The sequence below is a fragment of the Bos indicus genome, chromosome 24 (assembly GCF_029378745.1).
Source record: "Bos indicus isolate NIAB-ARS_2022 breed Sahiwal x Tharparkar chromosome 24, NIAB-ARS_B.indTharparkar_mat_pri_1.0, whole genome shotgun sequence".
NCBI classification, from domain to species: domain Eukaryota; kingdom Metazoa; phylum Chordata; class Mammalia; order Artiodactyla; family Bovidae; genus Bos; species Bos indicus.
In genome coordinates, this window is record NC_091783.1 from 46518814 (window position 1) to 46542358 (window position 23545).

General features: G+C 47.9%; 2 protein-coding genes across 2 annotated transcripts in view; one reads left to right on the top strand and one right to left on the bottom strand.

Moving 5' to 3' along the window:
* Positions 1-23545, top strand: part of ARK2C (arkadia (RNF111) C-terminal like ring finger ubiquitin ligase 2C) — a 116842-nt gene that overhangs the window by 83145 nt on the left and 10152 nt on the right. The window contains exons 2-6 of the mRNA XM_070778995.1: positions 8149-8464; positions 10062-10172; positions 14637-14766; positions 16511-16615; positions 16925-17020. Coding sequence (XP_070635096.1) covers positions 8149-8464; positions 10062-10172; positions 14637-14766; positions 16511-16615; positions 16925-17020 — 758 coding nt within the window. The remainder of the gene's footprint in view (positions 1-8148; positions 8465-10061; positions 10173-14636; positions 14767-16510; positions 16616-16924; positions 17021-23545) is intronic.
* On the bottom strand, positions 22846-23048 carry LOC109578002 (large ribosomal subunit protein eL39-like). The gene has a single exon (XM_070778593.1). The coding sequence runs from the start codon at positions 23017-23019 to the stop codon at positions 22864-22866; it is 156 nt and encodes a 51-aa protein (XP_070634694.1). The 5' UTR covers positions 23020-23048; the 3' UTR covers positions 22846-22863.

Consider the following 23545-nt stretch of genomic DNA (forward strand, 5'->3'; position numbering starts at 1 on the left):
AGAAGGTCACGGGGAGCAGAGAGAGAGAGAGAGAAAGGCCAGAAAGGGTGTTTGCAAGGGATGGATTGCTCAAAACTGGCTTTAGAATGACACAGCAGCCACTGGAAGATGGATTTTGAAAGTGAGCGCTGGTTGACTATTGCCTCTCACCGCTTCGAGCTCACTTCTGGTGCCCGATATGGCACAGAACACACAGGCTTTTCCCAGCAGGAGGTGGGATGGCAGACCTTGTGAACTGAGTGTTGTGACTGCCCCGGGGTCCCCCACGAGTCAGAGAGAGGCTGAGCCAGAAGATGCCTGCTGTGCCCCTACCCCACAGCTGAGAAACATTAGCAAGCGTGTAGGATGGGGTGTCATCATTGTGGGTCACAGTCTGAGGCCCGGAGAGGTGGACTGTCCCTGCAGGTCTGACAGCGAGGGAAGGCACCCTGGCCCTACGACTGGGCCCCTCCACGGGGTAACTCTGCCTGGCTCTGAAAGCCTCTTCGGTACCAGAGGCCTTCCTCCTGGCTGCTTGGGGGCAGAAATCTACTTTCAAAAGACCGATTTTCTTTGCTACTTGAGAGCTTGGCTTTTCAGAGAGGAGCAGACTCTGGCTCCAGACCTGGCTTCAAGAAGCACTCAGCGGAGACAAGGGGAAGCCTCCCGGGCCTGCTGGCCAGCTGGTCTCCATCCCTCCATCCCAGGGTCTGTGGGAGGGGGCCTCTTTGACCCTCCCCTCCCCTCCGACTCTTCTGTGGGCGCTGCCTTCCTGTGCTGCCTCCATTTCTGAGGGAGAGTGAGGCGGGTCAGTGACCCGAGGACAACAGGAACCTGGGGCCCTAGAACTGGCCTCGGGAGGGAGGGATGCCAGCTTCCCTGGAGACCCAGGAGGGTTTGGTTCCATCCTTTTCTCCCAGGGTCCCGCACCCATCCGCGAGAGAAGTGGGGAACGTTTGGCCTGGCTGGCCGGGGGCCTGTGGCCTCGTCCCCGAGGTCTCCACCGGCAGGAGGCGGTTATCCCCGGAGCCATGGGGTGGGCAGTGGGCCCCTCTGGTGGCTGTCTCCACACTGCTTGCTCCTTCCCTTCCTTCTTGGTCTGAGGATTTGAAGACAGTGCCCCGCAGCTCTGGGGTCTGGAGGCTGAAAGCCCCTTTTCCTTGAGATCAAGCTGGTGCAGGTGAGAATTCAGCTAGAACATCCCTCCAGCGCAGGACGCTGCCTGCTCTGGAGAAGCCCGGCTGGCCACACTGCTCTGCTGTGTCCACTGCTGTCCCTGGCTTCCTGACTTCTCAGCCTGGCTCCTCTCAGCTCCCAATCAGCCTCCTCTGCCCCCTTGCCCCTGTTCCATTGTCCCCAGGAAACCGGGCCTGGCCCAGAGGATGCTCTGGGTGTCGGGCCTTGTTTCTGCCCTGCTCTCCTCCTTGGAAGGGCCTCTTACTTTATCAAGCTTCCTGATTCCCAGGCTCCACCCTCCTCGCTGCCTTTCAGTAAAGGCCTCAGCTCAAGTCTCCGCTCTGTCACTTACCAGATGAGTGTCAATGAACCTTCCAGAGATGTGAGAGCTCCGTCACTGTCTTCTCCACCCACCTGGCCCACAGCCCGTGGCCCTAACATCCTCCGCTTCTCCTTCACCTTCCCCTCCCCATGGGGCTTGTCCTCTGATCCACGCACTCTCCAGCTGCCAGCCTTTTTGGCTCCCCGCCCACGAGGCACGGATCAAACACCAGCTCTTGTGGGGTGCCTGTGTGTGCCAGGTGGCCACTGGGCAAGGCCCGCATGGTGGCCTGCCCATCCCAGCCTCGCCCTGGGGAACACCCCTGCTTGAAGGTGCTCCCAGCTAGCTCTCAGAGGGACCCGAGAGCACCAGTTTCCAGAATTCTACGATGCACATGTTTCTTTTCACATTTCTGAAACTACTGTGTGTCTTATACTTTGCTGTGTTCCTTTAATGTGGTACTTAAAAAAAAATGTAACCCCTCTTTTTTCCCCGACTCCCTAATCATGTTATTTCATTCACGATGAATCTTCCAACTGCTGTCATTTCAGCCCTGGGGAAATAAGATAAATGGACAGTATAGTCAAGGACATCTGGAGATTATTTCTTTAACCCAAAGGAGTAACTCTAATGGGAAAAATTGCAGGTTGTCTATTGATGGGGGCATTGTGGGATGTAAGAGTTATTCAGATGTCACTGATCGTTGGCTTGCCAGGGGCCCAAATTGTGTACCCTAAGAACTTCACTCCTCTGCTCTTAGAGCCCACATACAGCAGCTGCTATCTGCTGCTTTCATAGACGGTACAGGACACAGGCTGGGGAGAGGCTGGGGCCCCAGAATGGGTGTCTCCTGCCTTTATCTACTTTCTGAGTAGGGCGGCTGTGATTGAGAGCCCTCTGGGGATGGAGGTGAAAGGGGAGAGGGGCACAGAGTCCCAGAACAGAGGTCAAAGGACTTGTGCATGTAGAAATTGCCTGAAACAATCCGGGACCTATATACTTTGGTTCACTTTTGCTGTCCATCCAGGAGAGAAGGCAGCCGTGTTCACTGCCCAGCACATCGGAAACCTCTCCAGGCTGGGGTGGTGGCCTGTCTTCTTCCTAAGGGGCCTCCACAGGAATCTGAAAAGCTCCCCACCTCGCAGGGTGGGCACCCTCATGGCAGGAGGGGACTGTGGGAGGAAGGCAGCTGCTGTTCCCCGAGATGGGAGAGACTCCACCAGTGCCTGAGGTGGAGGATGCCAGCCCACTCAGCCTGACCATCCCCCAGGCGCTGCAGCTTTAAGACCGAGAGCTCACCCCAGCCCTATTGGCCACCTTCCTTCCCTCTCAATTTCATATCAGTTTGCCTTCAACTGGCCTCAGCACGGCAGTCCCTCCAGCAGTCAGTCAACCAGCTATTCACTGAGCACCAGCTCCAGGGAGGCGTGTCGGGATCCAGAAACAGTGAGACACGAAGCTTGGCCAGCTGGGGTTGGCAGGCATGAAGTCACAGCCCAAGGTAGCTACTGCCAGGTGCCAAGGAAGTGGTAGCGACAGGGCCTTCTATAGGAACACAGAGGAGGAAGGTGTCCCCGGGGGCTGGTGGGCACTAGAGGCATTTTCTGAGTTGTCGTGATATGACCTTTAAAGGTGGGGAAGGCAGCCACCAGCGTGATCAGTGGCCCCGGAGTGGGAATGTGGATGTCTGGAGATTCGAGTGGTCCAGTGTGGATGATGGTGGAGGGTTTGGTGGGGGTGATGGGGATCAGGAGGATGGAGCTGGACAATCAGGTTAAGGTGTGTGAATCTCACCAGCAAGCCAGGGGGGCCAGACACGTTAGCAAACTTGGCTAAAATGCTTTGCTCTGTGTGTGGAGCTGGTCTTTAGAGCTGCACTGTCCAACATGGAAGCTGCTAACTGCAAGCGGTCAAGATGTACTGCGTTAGGTGTACACTGGATTTTGAAGACTTAGTATGAAAAAAAATGTAAAATATCCCAATACTTTAAAAAAAGTAATTTCATTTATTTACTTAGGCTGTGCTGGGTCTTCACTGCAATATGCGGAGAGCACATGGGCTTCAGAAGTTGTGAAGCACAGGCTTAGCTGCCCTGCATGTGGAATCTTCCCGGACCAGGGTCCGAACCCATGTCTCCTGCATTTGCGGGTAGATTCTTAACCACTGGGCCACCAGGAAAGTCCCTCAATAAATGTTTATATTGAGTATATGTTGAAATAGTAACATTTTGGATATACTGAGTTATACAACATATATTATTAAAATTACATTCACCTGTCTCTTTTGACTTCTTTAAAGGTGGATACTAGAAAGTCTATGGTTACATATATGGCTTACGTTGTAACTGAACAGACAGTGGTGGATTGGAGTCTTCACAATATTCTTTGTTTTTGTCACCCCATTCCTTTCCTCCTCAGTCCTGGCTGTCTTTCACTTCGTTAGTTTCGACAGCTCTCCATTCCTCTCTTGCCCTCTTTCCTTTAGTCGCGCGGGCCTTCTCCTCCATTTTTTACAGTTGTGTTGATGATAGATGGTGGTGAGGGAGAAGGAGGAAGCCAGAGCCAGCTTGCTCAGGCCACAGCCCTGGACTCCTGGAAGCCAGAATTCACCAGGCAGGGAGGCCTACTGATCTGTAATGCTTGTGGGAGTTAAGCTTCCAGATAATTCTTTTCTGGCTTACTTTCAGTGAGCCAGAAATACATTTTAGTTCCATTTTGTTTTAAAAATATTTATTAAAAAATTTGTTTAAAAACCTATCAGTGACATGCATGTCATTTACAAAGACAATAACTCCAGTACAAGACACATTTAGTAAAACAGGGATTGTCTGCCCTTCACCCTCCCCACCCCAGCCCCACCACTAGAATCTCAACACTCCCAGATCTTCTTTAAGTATTTACTTCCTGAAATACATAAATTACCAAGTAAATTTCTAAATAAATTCTTATAAATATAAATTCTAAATAAATGCTATTTGTTGATTTTTCAATTTTGACATTGTCAGTTTTCTTCTTATTATGGAATAAATGTCCTTTTCTGTTCTAAAATAGTTTATTAATGCTTATTGCATTATTAATATATAGAGATTGTTCACTGCTGAACCAAGTAGTACATAATAATTACACTTTCTGAACAATATTTTTCCTTCCCAGAGGTAATAATTGTCTGCTTTCTATGACAGTTTTATAAATTCTTACCAAATGCTCTATAAAATTGGAAAATTTCTTCAAGTATTATTTTATTGTGGCCAAACCTAAAAGTAATCCTATATTTTTTATCTACCCCCAAGATACCTTCAGTGCACCCTCCCTCCTGCCCCCCTTGAAATGGTTGCTGGGGTTACCGTACAGCTGTGTGCTTGGGAAACACCCTCTCTTCCAGGTGTCACCCCCTATTTCTTTTCTCCTTTCTCCTGGTTTGCATCAGTACCTCTTTGAGAAAGGGTGCAGAGAAGTTTAATTTTTTTTTGCATGTTTGAAAACAGTCTTGTTCTAGTCTCATGCCTGATTAAGTTCAGCTGGACACAAATTCTAGATTGAAAATCTCCCCCTCCTCCATCTCTGCAGTACCTTGAAGGCAGTTGCTCCACTGTTTTCAAGCTTCTGACATTGCTGTTGAAAAATCTGGTGCTGTCCTGCTTCCTGACCTTCTAATGGGACTGCTGTGCCTTCTCTCTGGAAGGTGTGAATCATCTCTTTGCCCCCAGTGCTTGGGGGTTTCCTTGTGAGACGCCTCACTGTATGGGTCTCCCCATCCCCACCACATTTTGCTGGGCACTCAGAGGACCTTTTCTATCTAGAAGCTGACCTTCAGTTCTGGGAAATTTTAAAAATACTTTTTTCCAGAATTTTCTCCATTTTTTTCTCTTACTAGAAAAACTGTGGGCTCTTTTGACTGAACCCTTCAACTTTGGCATCTTTCTCCTCATCTCCTTGTTTTCTTGTTTTGCTTCCTGGGAAATTATCCAGTATCATCTTCCAACCCTTCTGCTAAATTTCAGAGTTCATCTCTTATAATTTTTAAATTCCAAGCGCTCTTTTGTCTCCTCATTGCTCCTTTTAAAGGAGCTTACAGTTGTTTCATGGACACGATATCTTATTTTTTCTGAGGATATTAATTTAAACGTTTTGAAGTTTATTGGTCTTTTTTTTCTTTTTTGGATCCCTGCATTACTTCTGTTTCTCTGAGTTTTCTTTTTTTTTTAATTTAGTATATTCTCTCTCTCTTTTCACTTTTCCTCAAGAGACTAGCCATCCTTGGCTGTCTGTTCACATTGAGGAGTAGGTCACCAAAACTTCCAGACGCTCTGTGTCTATGCGTGGACCTTTCAACTTGTGGCTTTATTATGCAGTGGCCAGCTGAGGACTCTGCCATTTTATTAGGTACTTCCAACCAAAATCCCATGGATGGAGGAGCCTGGTAGGCTGCAGTCCATGGGGTCGCTAGGAGTCGGACACAACTGAGCGACTTCACTTTCACTTTTCACTTTCCTGCATTGGAGAAGGAAATGGCAACCCACTCCAGTGTTCTTGCCTGGAGAATCCCAGGGACTGGGGAGCCTGGTGGGCTGCCGTCTCTGGGGTCACACTGAGTCGGACACGACTGAAGCGACTTAGCAGGAACTTAGCAGCCCAACCAGAAGGATCTGTCAAGCTCTTCCTGGGGCCAGTTTCCAGCCTGGAGCCGTGGGGTGTGGAGGGGAGTAGAAGGGCACACGAGGGCAGCATGCACGGAACCAAGTGCCAGAAGGGAACAGAGGTTTCCAAAGTTGCATGTGTAGACTTTCACTTAACCCCCTGTCGGAGTGCAGTGCTGCATCCCCGTCCTCCACTATTGTGGCCTTTCTGGCTCAGTTTCCCTGCAAAATGCCAGGGCGAGGGAGGGACAGTCACTGCGCTGGAAAGGGAAGAACTGTTCCTCATACAGGTTGGCAACCAGCCTCCCCATTCTCAGCACCACCATTTCTCCCGCCTTCCCAAGGAGTCACCACCTCCAACTCCACACCGTTCCACGTGTGTGGCAAGATTTATCCATTTCTCATTGGCTGCACCTTCATTGTGTGTGTGTTTAACTGCTCAGTCGTGTCCAAGTCTTTGTGACCCCACAGACTATCTGCCAGGCTTCTCTGCCCATGGGATTCTCCAGGCAAGAATACTGAGTGGACTGCCCTTTCCTTCCCCAGAGGATCTTCCAGACCCAGGGATTGAACCCTGGTCTCCTGCATTGCAGGCAGATTCTTTACCGTTTGAGCTACAGGGAAGTCCATACCTTCATTGGGGACTTTGTTTCCAATTTCTCAGCTCTGCAATTCCTCCATCTGCTTCTGTCTTCCAAAAATCTGTTGACATTTGTTTCCTGCTGATGTCACGCCTCCTGTTCTCCCTGTCCTTGTCTGTTTATTTTCTCTTTATTCCTTTGCTCTCATTTCAGTGGGGTTTGGGAAGGAACAGATATGTGTTGAACCTGCCACATTTAACAGGAAGCCTCTTTAAAGCTTCCTGAGGCGTCAAGTCTATTTCCTTCCTTATTAAAGGACTCCAGTGCTGAGAGCTGGATCTCTGCTTATGGAGAAGTTGCAAGACTTTCCCATCATCAAGGTCAATTTTATTTAGAAGGTGGTGGAGATTAGATTAAATAAAGCGTGAGCCTGGCTTATTGCTGGAAATTTTTGCTTTTAAAAAAATCACGATATTACAACAAATTAATTATACTTAAAATTTTGTGTGATTAGGTTTTTTCTTAAAATTGCATGGAAAACAACTTGTTTTCTCAGAAATTTGGGCTCTCTGCAGGCTGGGTCCTGGCCAGCCAAGGCTTCAGACCTTGACTAGGCTGGACTATATTTTCTCGTGTGTGTGTGTGTGTGTGTTGGTTGCTCAGTTGTGTCCTACTCTTTGCAACCCCATGGACTGTAGTCCACTGGGCTCCTCTGCCCTTGGGACTTCTCAGGCAAGAATACTGGAGTGGGTATCCATTTCCTTCTTGAGGGGATCTTCCCAACCCAGGGACCAAACTTGGGTCTCCTGCATTGCAGGCTGTTCCTCTAGGCATCTATTTAAAAGGTAGTAGGATCAGTAAGCAGAAGGCAATGGCAGCCCACTCCAGTACTCTTGCCTGGAAAATCCCATGGGTGGAGGAGCCTGGTAGGCTGCAGTCCATGGGGTCCTGAAGAGTTGGACATGACTGAGCGACTTCACTTTCACTTTTCACTTTCTTACATTGGAGAAGGAAATGGCAGCCCACTCCAGTGTTCTTGCCTGGAGAATCCCGGGGATGGGGGAGCCTGGTTGGCTGCTGTCTATGGGGTCGCACAGAGTCGGACACGACTGAAGCGACTTAGCAGTAGCAGGATCAATAAAGTTGCCTGGGAGAAATTCAAGAAAGCCAAACTGTCTCCTGGGACCTTAAAATTCCTTTAACTAGTGTGTTAATTTAAAAGAGAATGCTTATCTATTTATTAAACAAAATATGCCTCCTCCCTCCAACACCTTCTGCACTGAGCCTTTACCAGGCAGCACTGATGGTCATTTGTATATAAAAATAATGACACTGTTGGGTTCTAATGAAGGTTTTGAGTTTCAGAGGCTGCAGGTTGCGGGTAGGGGGAGATGAGACCCTTGGGGAGGGTAGCAGGGCTCGTCCTCATGGGGTCTTTGTCATTGCTTCTCCAGGTGCCCCCTTTCAAAGGTCTCAGCTTCCTCACGCTACCTCCTGCCGGCACTTCCACCTGGGCCCCCCGCAGCCGCAGCAGCTCGCTCCCGACTTCCCCCTGGCCCACCCCGTGCAGTCGCAGCCGGGCCTCAGCGCCCACATGGCCCCGGCCCACCAGCACAGCGGCGCCCTGCACCAGTCGCTGACCCCGCTGCCCACCCTGCAGTTCCAGGACGTCACAGGTCCCTCCTTCCTACCTCAGGCCCTGCACCAGCAATACCTCCTGCAGCAGCAGCTCCTGGAAGCCCAGCACCGCCGGCTTGTCTCGCACCCCAGGTGTGTGCGCCACGTGGGCGAGGGGGGCGGGGCCGGGGCGGGGCCCGGGGCTCGACCCCTGGTTTCCACCCTGCCAGGCTTGGCCCGCCGTCAGTCACCAAAGGAGTCTCCCTGTAGGAGGCAGCTTTTGCTCTGGTTAGAGGCATTCATTCCGGGTAGTGAGCATGGCTTTAACCTGACACCGGTTCCCTCTGTTGCTAGTGTGTGTCCTTGTCACATGGCCCTGGTAGCTGGGCCAGGATGGTCACGGTGGACTTTTGCATAGTGTGGGAGACCAGACTAGGGGACCCCTCGCACCCTCTCAAACTTCACGGTCACCTGATTCTAACACTGGAGGTCCCTAAGGGATGCCCTGGGTCAACCCTGCCCACAAAGAGCCCATCATGTGGTTGGAGAGACCAACAGTGAAACAATTGCAAAATTAAAAGAGACAGTACTAATCAAAGGGGGCCAAGCTGACCGTGGGACCTTGGGCAAGTCACTGTACCTCTCTGAGTCTCAAGTCTTAAGAGGAGTTGTACAAGATAAGTGTTTCTCTAACATTTTTGTCTCAGGACATTTTACTCTCTTAAAAATTATTGAGGACTATAGCAAACTTTTGTTTATTATGACTATTGATACTTACCCTATTAGGAATTTAAAATGAAAATATTTAAATACTTATTAATTCATTTAAAATGACAATAACAGAGTTATATTAATGCCAATAACGTTTTTCAAAAGATAGCTATATATAATGCAGTAAAAAGAGTGATTTTTAACAATTATATATTTGCAAATCTCTTTAACGCCTGGCTCAATAGAAGATAGCTGTATTCTCAAGTCTGCTTCTGCACTCAAACTGTAGCTGAATCACATGTCATGTAGTTTCTAGAAAATTCTGTTGTTCACTTGTGAGAGAATGAGAGTGAAAAAGCAAATACATGAGAGTATTATCATGAAAATCATTTTGACCTCAGAAACGCTGTGAAAGGGTCACAGGGACTGCCAGGGGTCGTTGGAGCATACTTTGAGCACCTCTGGACATGATGATCTTTAAGGCCCTAAGTGTTCATATCTATAGAGGCTGGGGTACCTGGGACAGAAGGTAAGTATTGTAGGAGGTCAGAGGAAGGAGAGGTCACCATGATCTGGAGTGTTCTGGGAGGCCTTCCTGGAGGAGGCCTAGTCCTGGGCCCTGTAAACTGGGAAGAGTGTGGAGAAGGGTGGAGGAGAAGAAAAGAGCATGATGGCAGCAGAGGGTATGGGTGCATAGACGTGGGAGATGCTACAGGAGGCAGGTCTGTGTGTCCTGAATACAACCCACCAAGGACAGAGGGGAGTAGAAGGAGAAGGAGCAAAGGAGGTAGAGAGCCTGGGTGAGATAGCAGGCCAGCAGCAGTAAGCGGCCTTGGTGTAGTGGGCAGCCCACAGACAGCGGGAATGTCTGAGTTATGAGCTGCTGCCCAGGAAGCTTCCTTGGAGCTTGGGAAGAGGGCTGAAGGCCGCTGCTCCATATGTAGGCATGGGTGGGGGCCACCGGGGGCTCAGTGCTCTTGCAAGCTGGGCTGTCCCAGGGCTGCCCTGACGCCTGGGTCCTCCTTCCCTTCCGGTGCAGGCGGAGTCAGGAGCGCGTGTCTGTCCATCCCCACCGCCTCCACCCCAGCTTCGACTTCGGCCACCAACTACAGACACCTCAGCCCAGGTATTTGGCTGAGGGCACTGACTGGTGAGTCTTTAGGGCCCCTGGGGGAGGGAGAGAGGAGGGTGTTGCCTGATCCTTGGAGCTCCTGTTTCCTTCCATCAATGATGCAGGAGTTCTAGTTTTCAAGCCCCAGCTTTTGCCTTGTCCCCGGCCACCTTCAGAGCCAGAGGGGCCCCCAGGGCCCTAGTTCTGGCAGCAAGCTCAGGTGTGGCTAAGCACCACCATGTGCCAACCTGGGGCTCAGTTCTTGTGGTTCTGCCTGGGAGGAGCTGACAGGGATGCAACACATTTCCCAAGTCCTGGGAGTGTTGTGAACCAATAGTCCTTGGTAGGAGGGCAGATAGGAGAGTCTCAGGAGCTAGCATGATGGTCAGGGAAGGCTTCCTGGAGGAGGTGGGCCTTGAGGAGTCCAGAGAGAAGTACCAGGGCATGCCAGCCATGCAAAAGAGGCTCAGGGAGATAGAACCAGCTAGGTTGGAGGCAAGGCCTGGGGAGACTGCCTGGGGAGAGGTTCAGGGCTTGGTTGAGGGGTCTTTGTAGGCAGTGGGGCCTTGTAAAGTCTTCCCACAATCTCTTGAGCTCAGGACAGAGGTCTTTCTTGCCCTGAGATGCAGTACTGCTTGGTTTTGGGTCCTTGGTCCCACCCTACTCACAGGTTCTAGCTCAGGGAGGGCTGACCTAACCTAGGGTCAGATCCAAACACTCGAACACTTGAAAAAAAAGATGTGCAGTTCACTAAAGTACTTAGAGGTAAAGGGTATCCTGCCTGCAACTTACTTTTAAATAGTTTAGAAAAAAAATCCACGGGGAACTGTGTATGGGTATGTATAAGTAGGTGGGTATGGATAGATGAATTTGGAGAGAGAAGGAAAAAGAAATTCAGTGAAGTAGTAAAACTTTAACATTTGGGGAATCTGAATGAAGGATAACCAGGAATTTTTTGGTGCTGTTCTTGCAACTTTGAGGTTAAAAAAATATTTTTTCTTTAAAAGAATGTAAAAACAAAAAAACCTCAACGAAAGGGAATGGACTATTTATAAAACAGACATACAGTAGTGTCATTACTCAGCCATTTAATCTGTCTAACTTTCATGGGCAAAGGTTGCTTTGGAAACGTGACCAGGACTGGACACCCAGGAACGGTTCTGAGGGGCAGTTCTGGTTGATTGGAAATTAAATGTGCCTTTAGGTGCAGGAGAGGGTTGTTTTCACAGGTTCCATCGTCTCCAGCCCTCGCTAGTTCTCAAGTTTTCTCTGATAGATTTAACGCTTCCTTAAGAGATTGTACCACAGCCAGCTTCAGCCCAGCCTCTTTCTAATTAGCAGATTCAAATTAGGAAGATTTAATTGTTGTTTGGATGAAATTCTGTCCCTCAGCAGGCAAGTCAATTCAATTTGATTCACTTCAGCACACAGAGCAGCCAGGGTCCTTGTGTGTGGCTGAGGGATCTGAATATACACACGGGGTCCCACGTGGCAAGTGGCAAGGGACAGGTGAGGGTGATGCTGCAGAGATGTCAGGAGGAGGGTGGTGTGCCGGTAAGCCTGCTGGCTTTAAATCTCCTGTCCTCCTCAAATTTCTGTTGCTGTGCATTCCTGACCCCTGCCTGCCCCAAGGACTGGGAGAGACTGGGGCCCTGAGAGGCTGGGAGGGCCCTGTGCCCAGGGCCAGCTTGGGCCTTTCTGCTTGTCCTGTCCCCACTTCCCAAGCAGGAGGCCCCCCTCTCCTCCCTGTAATGAGCTCTGCTCCAGCAAGGGCCAGCCTAGTGGTGACAAGGGCCTTTACATACCTGCCCCCGCTCTTTTCCAGGGAGGTCTCTTCTGCCAGGAGATGCAAGGTTCTGGAAATTAGATGACAAGAAATGCATTAGAAGAGGGGCCGCTCTCACGCTCTTCGCTCTTCGAGGACCCCTGGGAAGGGGGAGGGAGGAGTGTGCCTGGACCCAGGCCCCCCCGCCCCTTTCCTTTAAAGAACCATTAGGAATCACTGAATTCTGCCCTGATCATTCCAGGATCCGGCCCCCAGAGCCTGTTCCGGCCCCCAGAGCCTGTTCCAGCCCCAAGCCTGAGGCTGACTGGCCTTTCCCTGAAATTTAGGTGATTTCAGCCCTACCCACGTAGCTGCTCTCAGTTGAGCACCCCAGCCTTGAGAGTGTGTGGGGGCAGCAGGCCTTGGGGGATAAATCCCCCCATGAAGCTCCGCTTTCTGGCCCAGGCCTGGTAACTTGAGCCCAACTTCGTGCCCCGCTCCAGTGTCTCCATTCTCATCATGCTCCTCTGACTCAGTCGTGGTTCATGGTTCCATCTCTGCGCCCACTGCAGGCCACTCCACCACCTCGTCCTAGCCCTACTCGGGCACCTGGGACAGGTAGAGAGGGGACATGGAGATGAGAGCCTCCTGGCTTCCTTCCCCTGCAGGCAGCTGTTAGGGGATCCTGGGTTTTGGATCAGATTTTTGATGAGGTAAAAGGGGATCCCAGAGCCCACCCAGGCCCACCCTGGGCAAATCGCTCAGCTCATCTGAGGCTGAAGGTGTCTTTTGCTTCTCTAGTCAGCACTCTCGGAATTGGAGCAACTCTGTTCTCAGTTCCTTGGGGCTTTGCTTTTGGTAGAATTCCCTGAACATCTCTCTGCAGCTGTGAATCTGCTGGGACCTCTGGGCAGCTGCTGAGTCCGAGTTTCTGCCCATGAGGTGCCCCATGGAACTCCTTTTGTCGAGGCAGGTCATAGGATGAGCCCAGGTGAGGGTCAGAAACCCTGGAGTCCCAGACTGGCTAGCCCACGGCCGTGGATCGGGCACTGCCCTTCTTCAGTCCTGTGCTGGGCCTGCAAAAATGAGGGGTTGGACTCAGAGAATTTCTAGGTTTACTTCCAACCAACTCCAAGAGTTACCTCATTTCCCAAGGGGGCAGACTCATCAGGAGTTGTTCCAGGGATCCAGGATTTGGCCACCTGATGCAAAGAACTAACTCCTTGGAAAAGATTCTGATGCTGGGAAAGATTGAAGGTGGGAGGAGAAGGGGATGACAGAGGATGAGATGGTTGGATGGCATCACCGACTCAATGGACATGAGTTTGAGTAAGCTCCAGGAGTTGGTGATGGACAGGGAAGCCTGGCTTGCTGCAGTCCATGGGGTTGCAAAGAGTCAGACACGACTGAGCTACTGAAGTGAACTGAACTGATGGAGGAAATATAGAAATATATTTACATCACACTGTTTAGACATCACAGATGGAAGCAGAAATTCCTGTCATGTTCCTCATGTTTTAAACAAATTGCATTTGCTCAGGTGCTCTTTGGTTTGCTATATTCCCTACACCCTGGCACTCAGGTTGCAAGCTGAGCAGGTTCAGCTTCAACTCGCAACTTCTGGTAAAAACACTTCAGAGGAGATGCTGGGTTCTTCCAGCCGAAAACTGGTTGACTCTCCTATGTGATTTTAATAGTAATTGATGATCTTCCCCCAGATCCTTTATTTCTTTAGGGGACGTGAGAAGGTGACAAGTAATTCAATCATTCCTTATTCATTTATTACACAGAAAACTTTCATAAAGAGCAATTTCCCTTCATCATGATTTGGTTACCCTGAAGTACAGTTAATAGAGGAAAGACAGGATAAATGTTTGGTTCTTCTCCTGTATTTATTAGTTTTCAAAGTGAAGCATTGGTTCCCTAGCATACCTCAAAGGGGACCAATTTGCTTGAGCATCATTTCACGCTCATGGATTTGAACCTATTTGATGTATTTAAACCTACTGCGGTTATACTCATTGATGCAAAATGTCCAAACTCTGCCAGTGGGGGCCTCTTTGAGATGGTTCCTGAGTTCTTTTGACCTGACCTTGATGACTTCCTTGCTTTCAATTATGACAAGATGTTTCAATCTCATTTCGCACATTTTTTTGGTACTCATTTTTTTTGGTACTGAAACCGAGTCATTATTTGGCCATTAAACTTAGCCATTTTTTCAAGAAACCCTGGTTCCTTTTCAGTATTAACTGATTGATTACTAAGTGAAGTGAATTTCCTGCATTGTTAAGAATGGGGGCAGTGGTTCAGGAGAGTTTCCTGCCCCAAGGCTGCAGGTCCCTCTCCTGTTATTTTCTTAAAGTGGTAAACGCGTGGCCTCTGACCCCTCCACTTTATCTGGACCTGTCTTTCCTTTGCTCTGTATGTGTCTGGCTTATTTGGATTCCTCTTTCAGCATTTCTCTTAGGAATGGACTTTGCCTTGGGAAGGAGATTTGTGCACTAGTCCCAAGTAGTATGAGGCTCAGAATATTCTAGTTCCTTCAGATCTCGCAGAGCCCTTCCTCCTCCGAGTCTAGGTTCTCCTCGTCATAAAGAGGGGATGGACTAGGCGAGACTGGGTCCCTTGCCTCTGCAGCAGTTCGTGACCCTGATTCTGCTCCATGGGCTTGGTGTCTGGGGTCCGTTTGCACCCGACAGCTGAACCCCCTGTGCCTCACTGTGGCCCTGTCCCTGCAGGGATCTCAGTGTGGACGCCGGCTTGAGCTCTGCTCAGTTCCAGGTGCGGCCCGTCCCTCAGCACTATCAGCATTACCTAGCAACTCTTCGAATGCACCATTTCCCCCGAAACTCCTCCTCCACGCAGATGGTGAGTGAGAGGCTTTGCCAGGCGACTGAGTCCTCTGCCGCCCGTCGTCGGTGCCAGTGGCGGGCTGAGGTCTGCGGCTCTGTGCCCCTGTGACCCGCGCCTCTGTGCCCCACGCCGAGGCAGGTCCACTGCCGCCCTTCCCTCCCAGCTCCCAGTCCCGATCAGGATTGAAGGGGAAAGAAGGGAAAGCTGCTGGGCTAGAAGCTAGCACTGCTGAAGGAGGGGTGGGGGTGCTGGGGGAGGGGCAAGGGGCAGTGTGGCAGGCTGGGGGTGTGGGGATGGAGGTAGGAGTGAGTGAGGATGGGGGGTGGCTGGGGGAAAGGCTCAGGGCTAAGAACAAGCTGGGTAGTCCCCCAACCCCATATGACCTCATTTAGGGTGGCGCCTCCCTGGGCTCTGGTTTTACAGATCTGTGAAATGGGATGAAGACACCTGGTGTGGGAACATAAGAGACCCCAGAGGTGGCCCTTAGGGCTGCCTGCTGGTCTGGGGCGGCCTCGTGTGGAGCGTAGGCCTTCAGCACTGCAGGGGCAGGGACTGTGGGAGGGTCAGGTTGGGTTTGGGGGCCTTTGTGTTCCTGGCCTCCCAAGCTTCATGATGCTTCATGAATGAAGGTGAAGTGAATCTGTTAAGGCAGCTGAAGACCGACTAGAAATCTTATTTCCAGACATCTTCTCCACGTTGATGCCCTCGAGTGTTAATTCTGCCCTCCAGTACTGCCTTTGCCCTTTAACCACCCAGCACCTCAGTCTCCTCACTTGTAAAGTGAGAGCTAGGATGCGTCATCTCAGAAGCCTTGTCAGCTCTGAAGTTCTAAGGTTCACGTATGAAGTACCACCCCCTAGGAATAAAACCTTGTGTTTACTGAGAACTTAGTGCATACCAGGCACCGTTCTAAGCGCTGTATGTTCAGTTGCTCAGTCATGTTTGACTCTTTGCAACCCCATGGACTATAGCCCACCAGGCTCCCTCTGTCCATGGAATTTCCCAGGCAAGAATACTGGAGTGGGTTGCTATTTCCTACTCCAGGGGATCTTCCCAACCCAGGGATCACCCCACAGGAAAGGTTTTATCCCTATTTTACAGATGGGCAAACTGAGGCCTAGAGAGGTTAAGTCTAGGATCATGCAGGAGTAAGCTGAGGAGCTCTGACTCACAGTGAGTGAGGTAGGGCTGTGCCAGGAAAGGGTCAGATCCTGTTTTTCTTTAAAATTTTGATATTTTTGTTCATTATGGACTTTTTGGTATTACTTTGATTTTTAAATATTACATTAAAGTACTATTTCTCTTGGTTACTGAGTCATTAAATTTTGTCCCACCCTAGTCTGGGCAGCGCAGTGCAGAGGGGAAGAGAGTGAATTTTGAGATCTGACTGCCTGGGTTTGAAACCATGGCTATGTCACTTACTTCATTTGTAAAATAGGGATAGTAATTGTACCCACATGACAGATCAGGTGGGATAATTCAGTTAGTCACGAGAAGGGCTTCGAACAGGGCCTGCTATGAAATAAATGCCCAATCAGATTAGTTTGTTACTTTACTGATTTTGTGATTCTTTCTGGGGCTAGTTCGGCACAGGCTTGGTTCTTGATGAGCAGAAAAGACAGGAGGAGGAAAAGACAGCACTTCTCCTCCCTTACCTGCAGCACCTCAGGGTTGCGCTGACTGGCAGCTACGGGAGGGGGAGTCAGAAGCTGGGCTCCTGGAGCCTGGAATCCTGTCTGAGGCATTTTCTCCCCAACAGGTCGTCCACGAAATCCGAAACTACCCTTACCCTCAGCTTCACTTCCTTGCTCTCCAGGGACTGAATCCCAGCAGACACACCTCCGCTGTGCGGGAGAGCTATGAGGTACACCCTGTCCCTCTGTCTGGGGGGAACCCTCCCATTCCTCCTGGTTCCCGCTGGATTGGTGGAGACCCCACCATCTCCTGTCCCTCCCTCTCTGGTGGGGGAGGCATGGGTGGTGGCAGGGAGCCTCAGGGTTGAGAGTAGGAGGGAGAAAAAGAGCAGAGGTCTCTCGGTCTTTGAGCCTCTGACAAGTTAGTTCTCCCCACGTGAATCTTCGCTGATGTCTCCCAGTGCCCCCTGCCTTATCGTGTATGCATCTGTGTGTTTGCATGTGTGGAGTGCACGCATCCACACGTTTTCTCTTTGTAGGAGCTGCTGCAGCTCGAGGACAGGCTGGGAAACGTGACTCGGGGGGCAGTACAGAACACCATCGAGAGGTTCACCTTCCCCCACAAGTACAAGAAGGTACGCTGACCAGCAGGTCAGCCTGCAGAGTTGGGAGGTGGGGGTGGGGAGTGGTCTAGTTGATCCTGGCGCAGTTTAAAATATAGAGGAAGCTCTGCCTCCTTTCCAGGGCCTTCTCCTATGCCTCTGCCAGTGTGATCAGGAGGGCTGATGGCGGTGTCTCATTGGTACAGGAGGGGAGCCGGGTGCATGTGTGTGCACGTGTGGACTTGTGAGTGGTGTGCTGGGTGGGTGTACAGGCAGATAAATGTGTGTATCTGAATGTGGAGGGCCAAGGGAGCACCAGCACTGGAGGCTAAAGTTTGCCTTAGGAAAGACTCCAAGTCCAGCCTCACCTGGACAAATGGGAGGCTAAGGCTTCAGGGTGCAGGTTTCCAGTCCTCAGTGAGTGTCAGGCTCACCTGGACTGCTTTTAAAGCCACAGAGTCACAGGCTCTATCCTAAGCCTGCAGAGGAAGACTCTCCAGGGCTATTTCTTTGGAATCTGGAGTAGGATTAGAGCCCAGGAATTGAAGTTAAGTTTTTTTTTTAATTTAATAAATAAAAAATTTGGAAGCAACTGAGATGTTTTTCAATAAGGAAATAGATAAACTGTGGTACATGTATATATTACATGATTTTAAAAAAATATTCAGTCATGAATAGATGTCATACAGAAAATATATATTAAATGCATGTTACTAAGTGAAAAAAGTTGGCTTGCAAAGGCTGCATACTGTATGATTCCAAATGTACAGCATTCTAGAAAAGGAAGACTGGACTGTAAAAAGATGCATTGTTGCCAAGGGCTCTAGGGGAGGAATAGACAAATAAACCGGTGGATCACAAGGGATTTGTAGTGTGGTGAAACTATTTTCTTATGCTACTGTAATGGTGGACACGTGACACTGCATTTGTCAAAACCCTAAGAACTCTAATGTAGACCAATGGACTTTATTAATGGTGAGGTATCACTCTCGGTTCATCAATTGTAACAAATACACCAAACTAATGCAAGATATTAATCAGGCAAACTGTGTGCATTTTGAGAGGGGAAGGGATGGAACAGGCTGTATTTTCTGCTTAGTTTTCATATAAACTAACACAATTCTATGAAATGAAGTCTGCTATGAAAACAAATAAATAGTTATTTAAGTTTAGGAATTAAAAGCTTGACGAGCACTGAGAATCTTGGAGCTGGAAAATGCTCGTGCTGGTCAAGCTGGAGCCCGTCTTCACCCCCTCAGGAGGTCCTAGGCTGCCGTGGTTGTGAGGACTAGGTGCTGGAATCAGTTTTAATTTTCAGTTTTACTACTGTCTTTGGGCTGCTGTAACAAAATACCATCTGCTTGGTGGCTTTTATTTCTGATGGTTTTGGAGCCTGGGAAGTCAAGACCAAGGCACTGGCCGACTTGATTCTTAGTGAGGGCACTCTTCCTGTCTGGCAGATGGCTCATTTCTTGGTCTGTCCTCATGTGGCAGAAAGGAGGCTCTGGTGTCTTTTTCTCTTCTTATAAGGGCACCAATCCCATCATGGGGAACCCACCCTCATGAATTCATCTAGACCTAATTACTGCCCAGAGCCCCATCTCCATCATATTGGAAGGGTTGGTTAGGGCTTCAACATATGAATTTGGGGTGGAGAGAGAAACATTCAGACCATAACCACTACATATAGCTGTGTGACTCTAGACAGCTTACATGACATTTCTGGCCCTTCCCTTGTCCTTTTTAATTTAAAATGGGAAAGATATATTAGTAGCTGCCATAGAGTGACTCTGGGGATTCAGTGGGACAGTGCATATCCACAGCCCAGCACAGTGCCTGTACCTGGTGAGAGCTTGGGAGTGGGGAGCTACTCTTACCTTGAGAGCAGGCTCACTCACTCTAGGCTTGCCCAGGACCCATGGTGTCAATGTCAAAGACCATGACCCTTGGCCTGTGCAGCTTCTCTTGGAGGCACTGGATTTATCCATCAGTGATTCCAACCAACATCTATAACACACCTATTATGTGTCAGTCATGCATAGCATGTTAATAGGGGACATGACAAACACAGACAGCATATTAAAAAGCAGAGACATTACTTTGCTGACAAATGTTTGTCTAGCCAAAGCTGTGGTTTTTCCAGTAGTCATGTATGAATGTGAGAGTTGGACCATAAAGAAGACTGAGTGCCAAAGAATTGATGCTTTTGAACTGTGGTACTGGAGAAGACTCCTGAGAGTTGCTTGGACTGAAAGGAGATCAAACCGTTCAATCCTAAAGGAAATCAACCCTGAATGTTCATTTGAAGGACTGATGCTGAAACTGAAGCTCTAATACTTTGGCCACCTGATGCAAAGACCTGACTCATTAGAAAAGACCCTGATGCTGGGAAATATTGAAGGTGGGAGAAGGGGACGACAGAGGATGAGATGGTTGGATGGCATCACCAACTCAATGGACATGAGTTTGAGCAAGCTCTGGGAGAAGGTGAAAGACAGGGACGTCTGGCATGCTGCAGTCCTGTTGCTGTTACTGTTGCTGTTAAATCCCTTCAGTTGTGTCCGACTCTGTTCGACCCCATGGACTGCAGCCCACCGGGCTCCTCCGCAGTGGGGTTTTCCAGGCAAGAATACTGGAGTAGGGTGCCATTGCCTTCTCCAGTGCTGCAGTCCAGGGGGGTCGCAAAGAGTCAGATGTGACTGAGTGACTGAACAACAACAAAGAGGAAATGACAGTATTTCAGTAATTAAGGTGATCACTGGCATGGAGAAAATGACCATTCGTTGGTGGGAGAGCTTGAAGCTTATGAAGAAGAACATTGAAGGGAGAAAGGTGTGTTCAGGAGCCCAGGAACAACTTCTACCTTCCTGATCAGGGTGGCCTCACTTACACCAGACTGCACACTTCATTTGCCATCACTTCAACAAGTTGAGAAGAGATAAGGAAAAGAACAAATGCTAAGAATGAAAAGGAAAAATGAACTGAGCCAATGAGATAAAGAATTGAGCTAAGAAATTATAAGAATAAAAGGAGAATTTGGGGAATAAAATATTTTAAAATAAGGAATAAGAAGAATTAAAAATGCAAAATGATAGCATTTAAAACCCTTTAAAATATAAAAAAAGTTTAAAAAATTTAAACTCAGTAAAATAATATAAAACAGAAAAGGATATTTTAAAATAGTAATAATGATAAGAATAATTAAAATATAGTCTAAAAAGAAAATACAGAAAAATAAGAATTAGGAAAAGATATGAAAACAACATACAAAATTAATAACATCAAAGTAAAAAGGGAATGTTAATGAAAATGAGAAAGTAAGGGTAAAAGAGATAAAATAAATATTAAATTTAGAATCCTGAAGAAAGTTATAGTTAAGATAAAAGCTTCATAGATAATGAAAAGAGAAGACAAAAACCAGAAGACCTAAAAGATTAAAAATACAAAAGAAGAAATAGGATAAGATTTGAAAAGAGACAATAGTTTAAAGAAATATAGATTAAACAGAGCAAAACAAAGTAGGAATATTAAGTTAAAATTATTAACTATAAAAAGGAGATCCTGAATAATGATGGGAGAAGACAATAGAAAATAGTCTCCATGGTATTTTTTTTATGGAAATCTCTTTTCTCAAAGGGTCGACTAAAAGAAGGCCACTCCTCCAGCAAACACAGCTGGGTTCTTGGGCAGGCAAATGATCATAACTCCATTCATAATCTAAACCCATGACAACTGTATGAGACCATGGATGTAATTCTGATTTTCTGGATTATGGCTAAGAGTAAACTTATTGCAATGGGGCATATAGGGCACAGGGAAACTGAGATCAGAAGGCATAGATTTTCTTGTATGTCCTAATGAGGTTACACAATTCCCTAGACTGCTTCAGACTCCAGAACTGAGGATCAGGAACCAGACTGCGGAGACCTGGAATTTAGGCCTGGCCCCAAGATCAGAGTCATTCTCTGGGTGGTCTTCATCTTGTGACACTTCAGATTTTTCTCTTGGCTAAATGACCTTTAAGTCTGTTTTTCCCTGGAGAAGGGAGAGAAGTGAAGTGAAAGTTGCTCAGTTGTGTCTGACTCTTGCAACCCCATGGACTATACAGTTCATGGAATTCTCCAGGCCAGAATACTGGAGTGGGTAGCCTTTCCCTTCTCCGGGAAATCATCTTCCCAACCCAGGGATCAAACCCAGGTCTCTTGCGTTGCAGGTGGATTTTTTACCAGCTGAGCCACCAGGGAAGCCCAAGAATACCAGAGTGGGTAGCCTATCCCTTATCCAGGGGTTCTTCTCGACCCAGGAATTTAACCAGGGTCTCCTGCACTGCAGGTGGATTCTTACCAGCTGAGCTACCAGGGAATGAGCTAGTTTTATTCCCATGGGTGTTATCAGAATGTTTTACTGTTTGGCATGGAGATGGGGACAAGAAAGTGGGCTGACTTCATTCACTGATTAGATTCCTTCCTCCCCAGAATATTTTTTTTTAAGCACCCTTGTACTTGACCAAGTGTGCACGGAACCTAAAGAAGAGTGAGCCATGGTCCAAGCCACCTAAGAACTTGGAACTTTCTACATAGTAGTTGTTCTTGTGCAGTCCCTAAGTCGTTTCTGGCTCTTTCCAGCTCCATGGACTGCAGCACGCCAGGCTTCCCTGTCCTTCACTATCTCCCAGGGCTTGCTTAAATTCATGTCCATTGAGTCGGTGATATTATCTAACCATCTCATCCTCTGTCACCCTCTTCTCCTTTTGCCTTCAATCTTTCCCAGAATCAGAGTCTTTTCTAAGGAGTCAGCTCTTTGCATCAGGTGCCAAAGTACTGGAGCTTCAGCTTCAGCATCAGTCCTTCCAATGAATATTCAGGGTTGATTTCCTTTAGGATCGACTGGTTTGATCTCCTTGCTGTCCAAGCAACTCTGAAGAGTCTTCTCCAGCACCACAGTTCAAAAGCATCAATTCTTCAGCACTCAGTCTTCTTTCTGGTCCAACTCTCACATCCATACACGACTACTGGAAAAACCACAATTTTGACTATATGGCCCTTTGTCGGCAAAGTGATATCTCTGCTTTTTAGTACACTGTCTAAGTTTGTCATAGCTTTTATTCCAAGGAGCAAGCATATTTTATTTATTTATTTTTTTTTCCTGGTAGGTAAACTTGAATTTATTAAATGTCAAAAACATTTGATTTTTTCAACCATTTAAAAATGCATAACTTTAGTTCACAGACCATACAAAAACAGGCAGATCAGTTTGCCAAACCCTGGTTCACATCATAGAATAGCATATAAACATGCTTTTTATGGGACTTTCCTGGCAGCCAAGTGGGTTCAATCCCTGGTTGGGGAACTAAGATCCTGCATGTCTTGTGACAAGCACCCCTCCCCCCACGGTTTATTTTAAAAAGGTGCTGCCTACAGGTTCAAGGATGACACATACGTGTACTTCCTATAACAGTAGGTGTAAGAGCTGCTAGTTATAGGGAACAATAAGACAACAAAATTTTTAAAAGCCAGTTCCTATTTTACAAGCTGTACTTCTAAGTACTTGGTAGCTAGAGAACATTTCTATCATTGGACAGGCCCATGTCCTAACTGACAGTATTTATTCAGTACGTCATCACAAACCATATAATACAATAACAATTCCAACGTTTTATATTTATTACTGGGTCTCAGACTGATAGTGAGGAAATAACATCATGGGCCAAGCATTACAGTAGTGATGTTTTCATTGTGATTTGGCTGCTTAAAAAAGTGGTCTTAACATGTGTGGCACACATGTTAAGACCACTTCTCGTAGACCCAGCTCGCTTCTTATAGACCCAGCTCGCTTCTTATAGACCCAGCTCGCTTCTCATAGACCCAGCTCGCTTCTTATAGACCCAGCTGGGTTCTTCTCCAATGTCTTCTCTTGGAGTGGTACCTGATTTTATTGCCAGTTTTCACTCGAATCCATTGAGGAATGGGACGATTCTGCTTTTGTTTCTTGGCCAGGAATCGCTTGATCCTGAAAGTCTTGTGAGACGACATGGTGAGGAGAGAATTCAACCGCACATAGGATGGCGGAGAAGAGAAAAGAGCAGCAAGCATCTTTTAATTTCATGGCTATAGTCACTGTCCACAGTGATTTTGGAGCCCAAGAAAATAAAATCTGTCACTGCTTCCACTTTTTCTTCTTATATTTACTATCAAGTGATGGGACTGGATGCCATGATCTTAGTTTTTTGTATGCTGAGTTTCAAGCCAGCTTTTTCAAATACTTAGCATAGAATTTAAAATAAGACAATTAAAGTTAACAAGTATAAACAGAGTGCCTATATGATGGCTAACGTGATATTGAGACTAGTGCTTAACTTATCCTTTTTTTTTAATTAATAGCTTTTAAAAATTGAAGTATGGTTGATTTACAATGTTGTGTTAGTTTCTGGTGCACAGTGGAACTAGTACCTATTTTAAAGGACTTTCTGGGCAGGCAGAGAGATCCAACAACATAAAATAAGCATGGTACGAAAATTAAGAGGTAAAGCCCAGATGCCTTCATCTAGTAATGAATGAA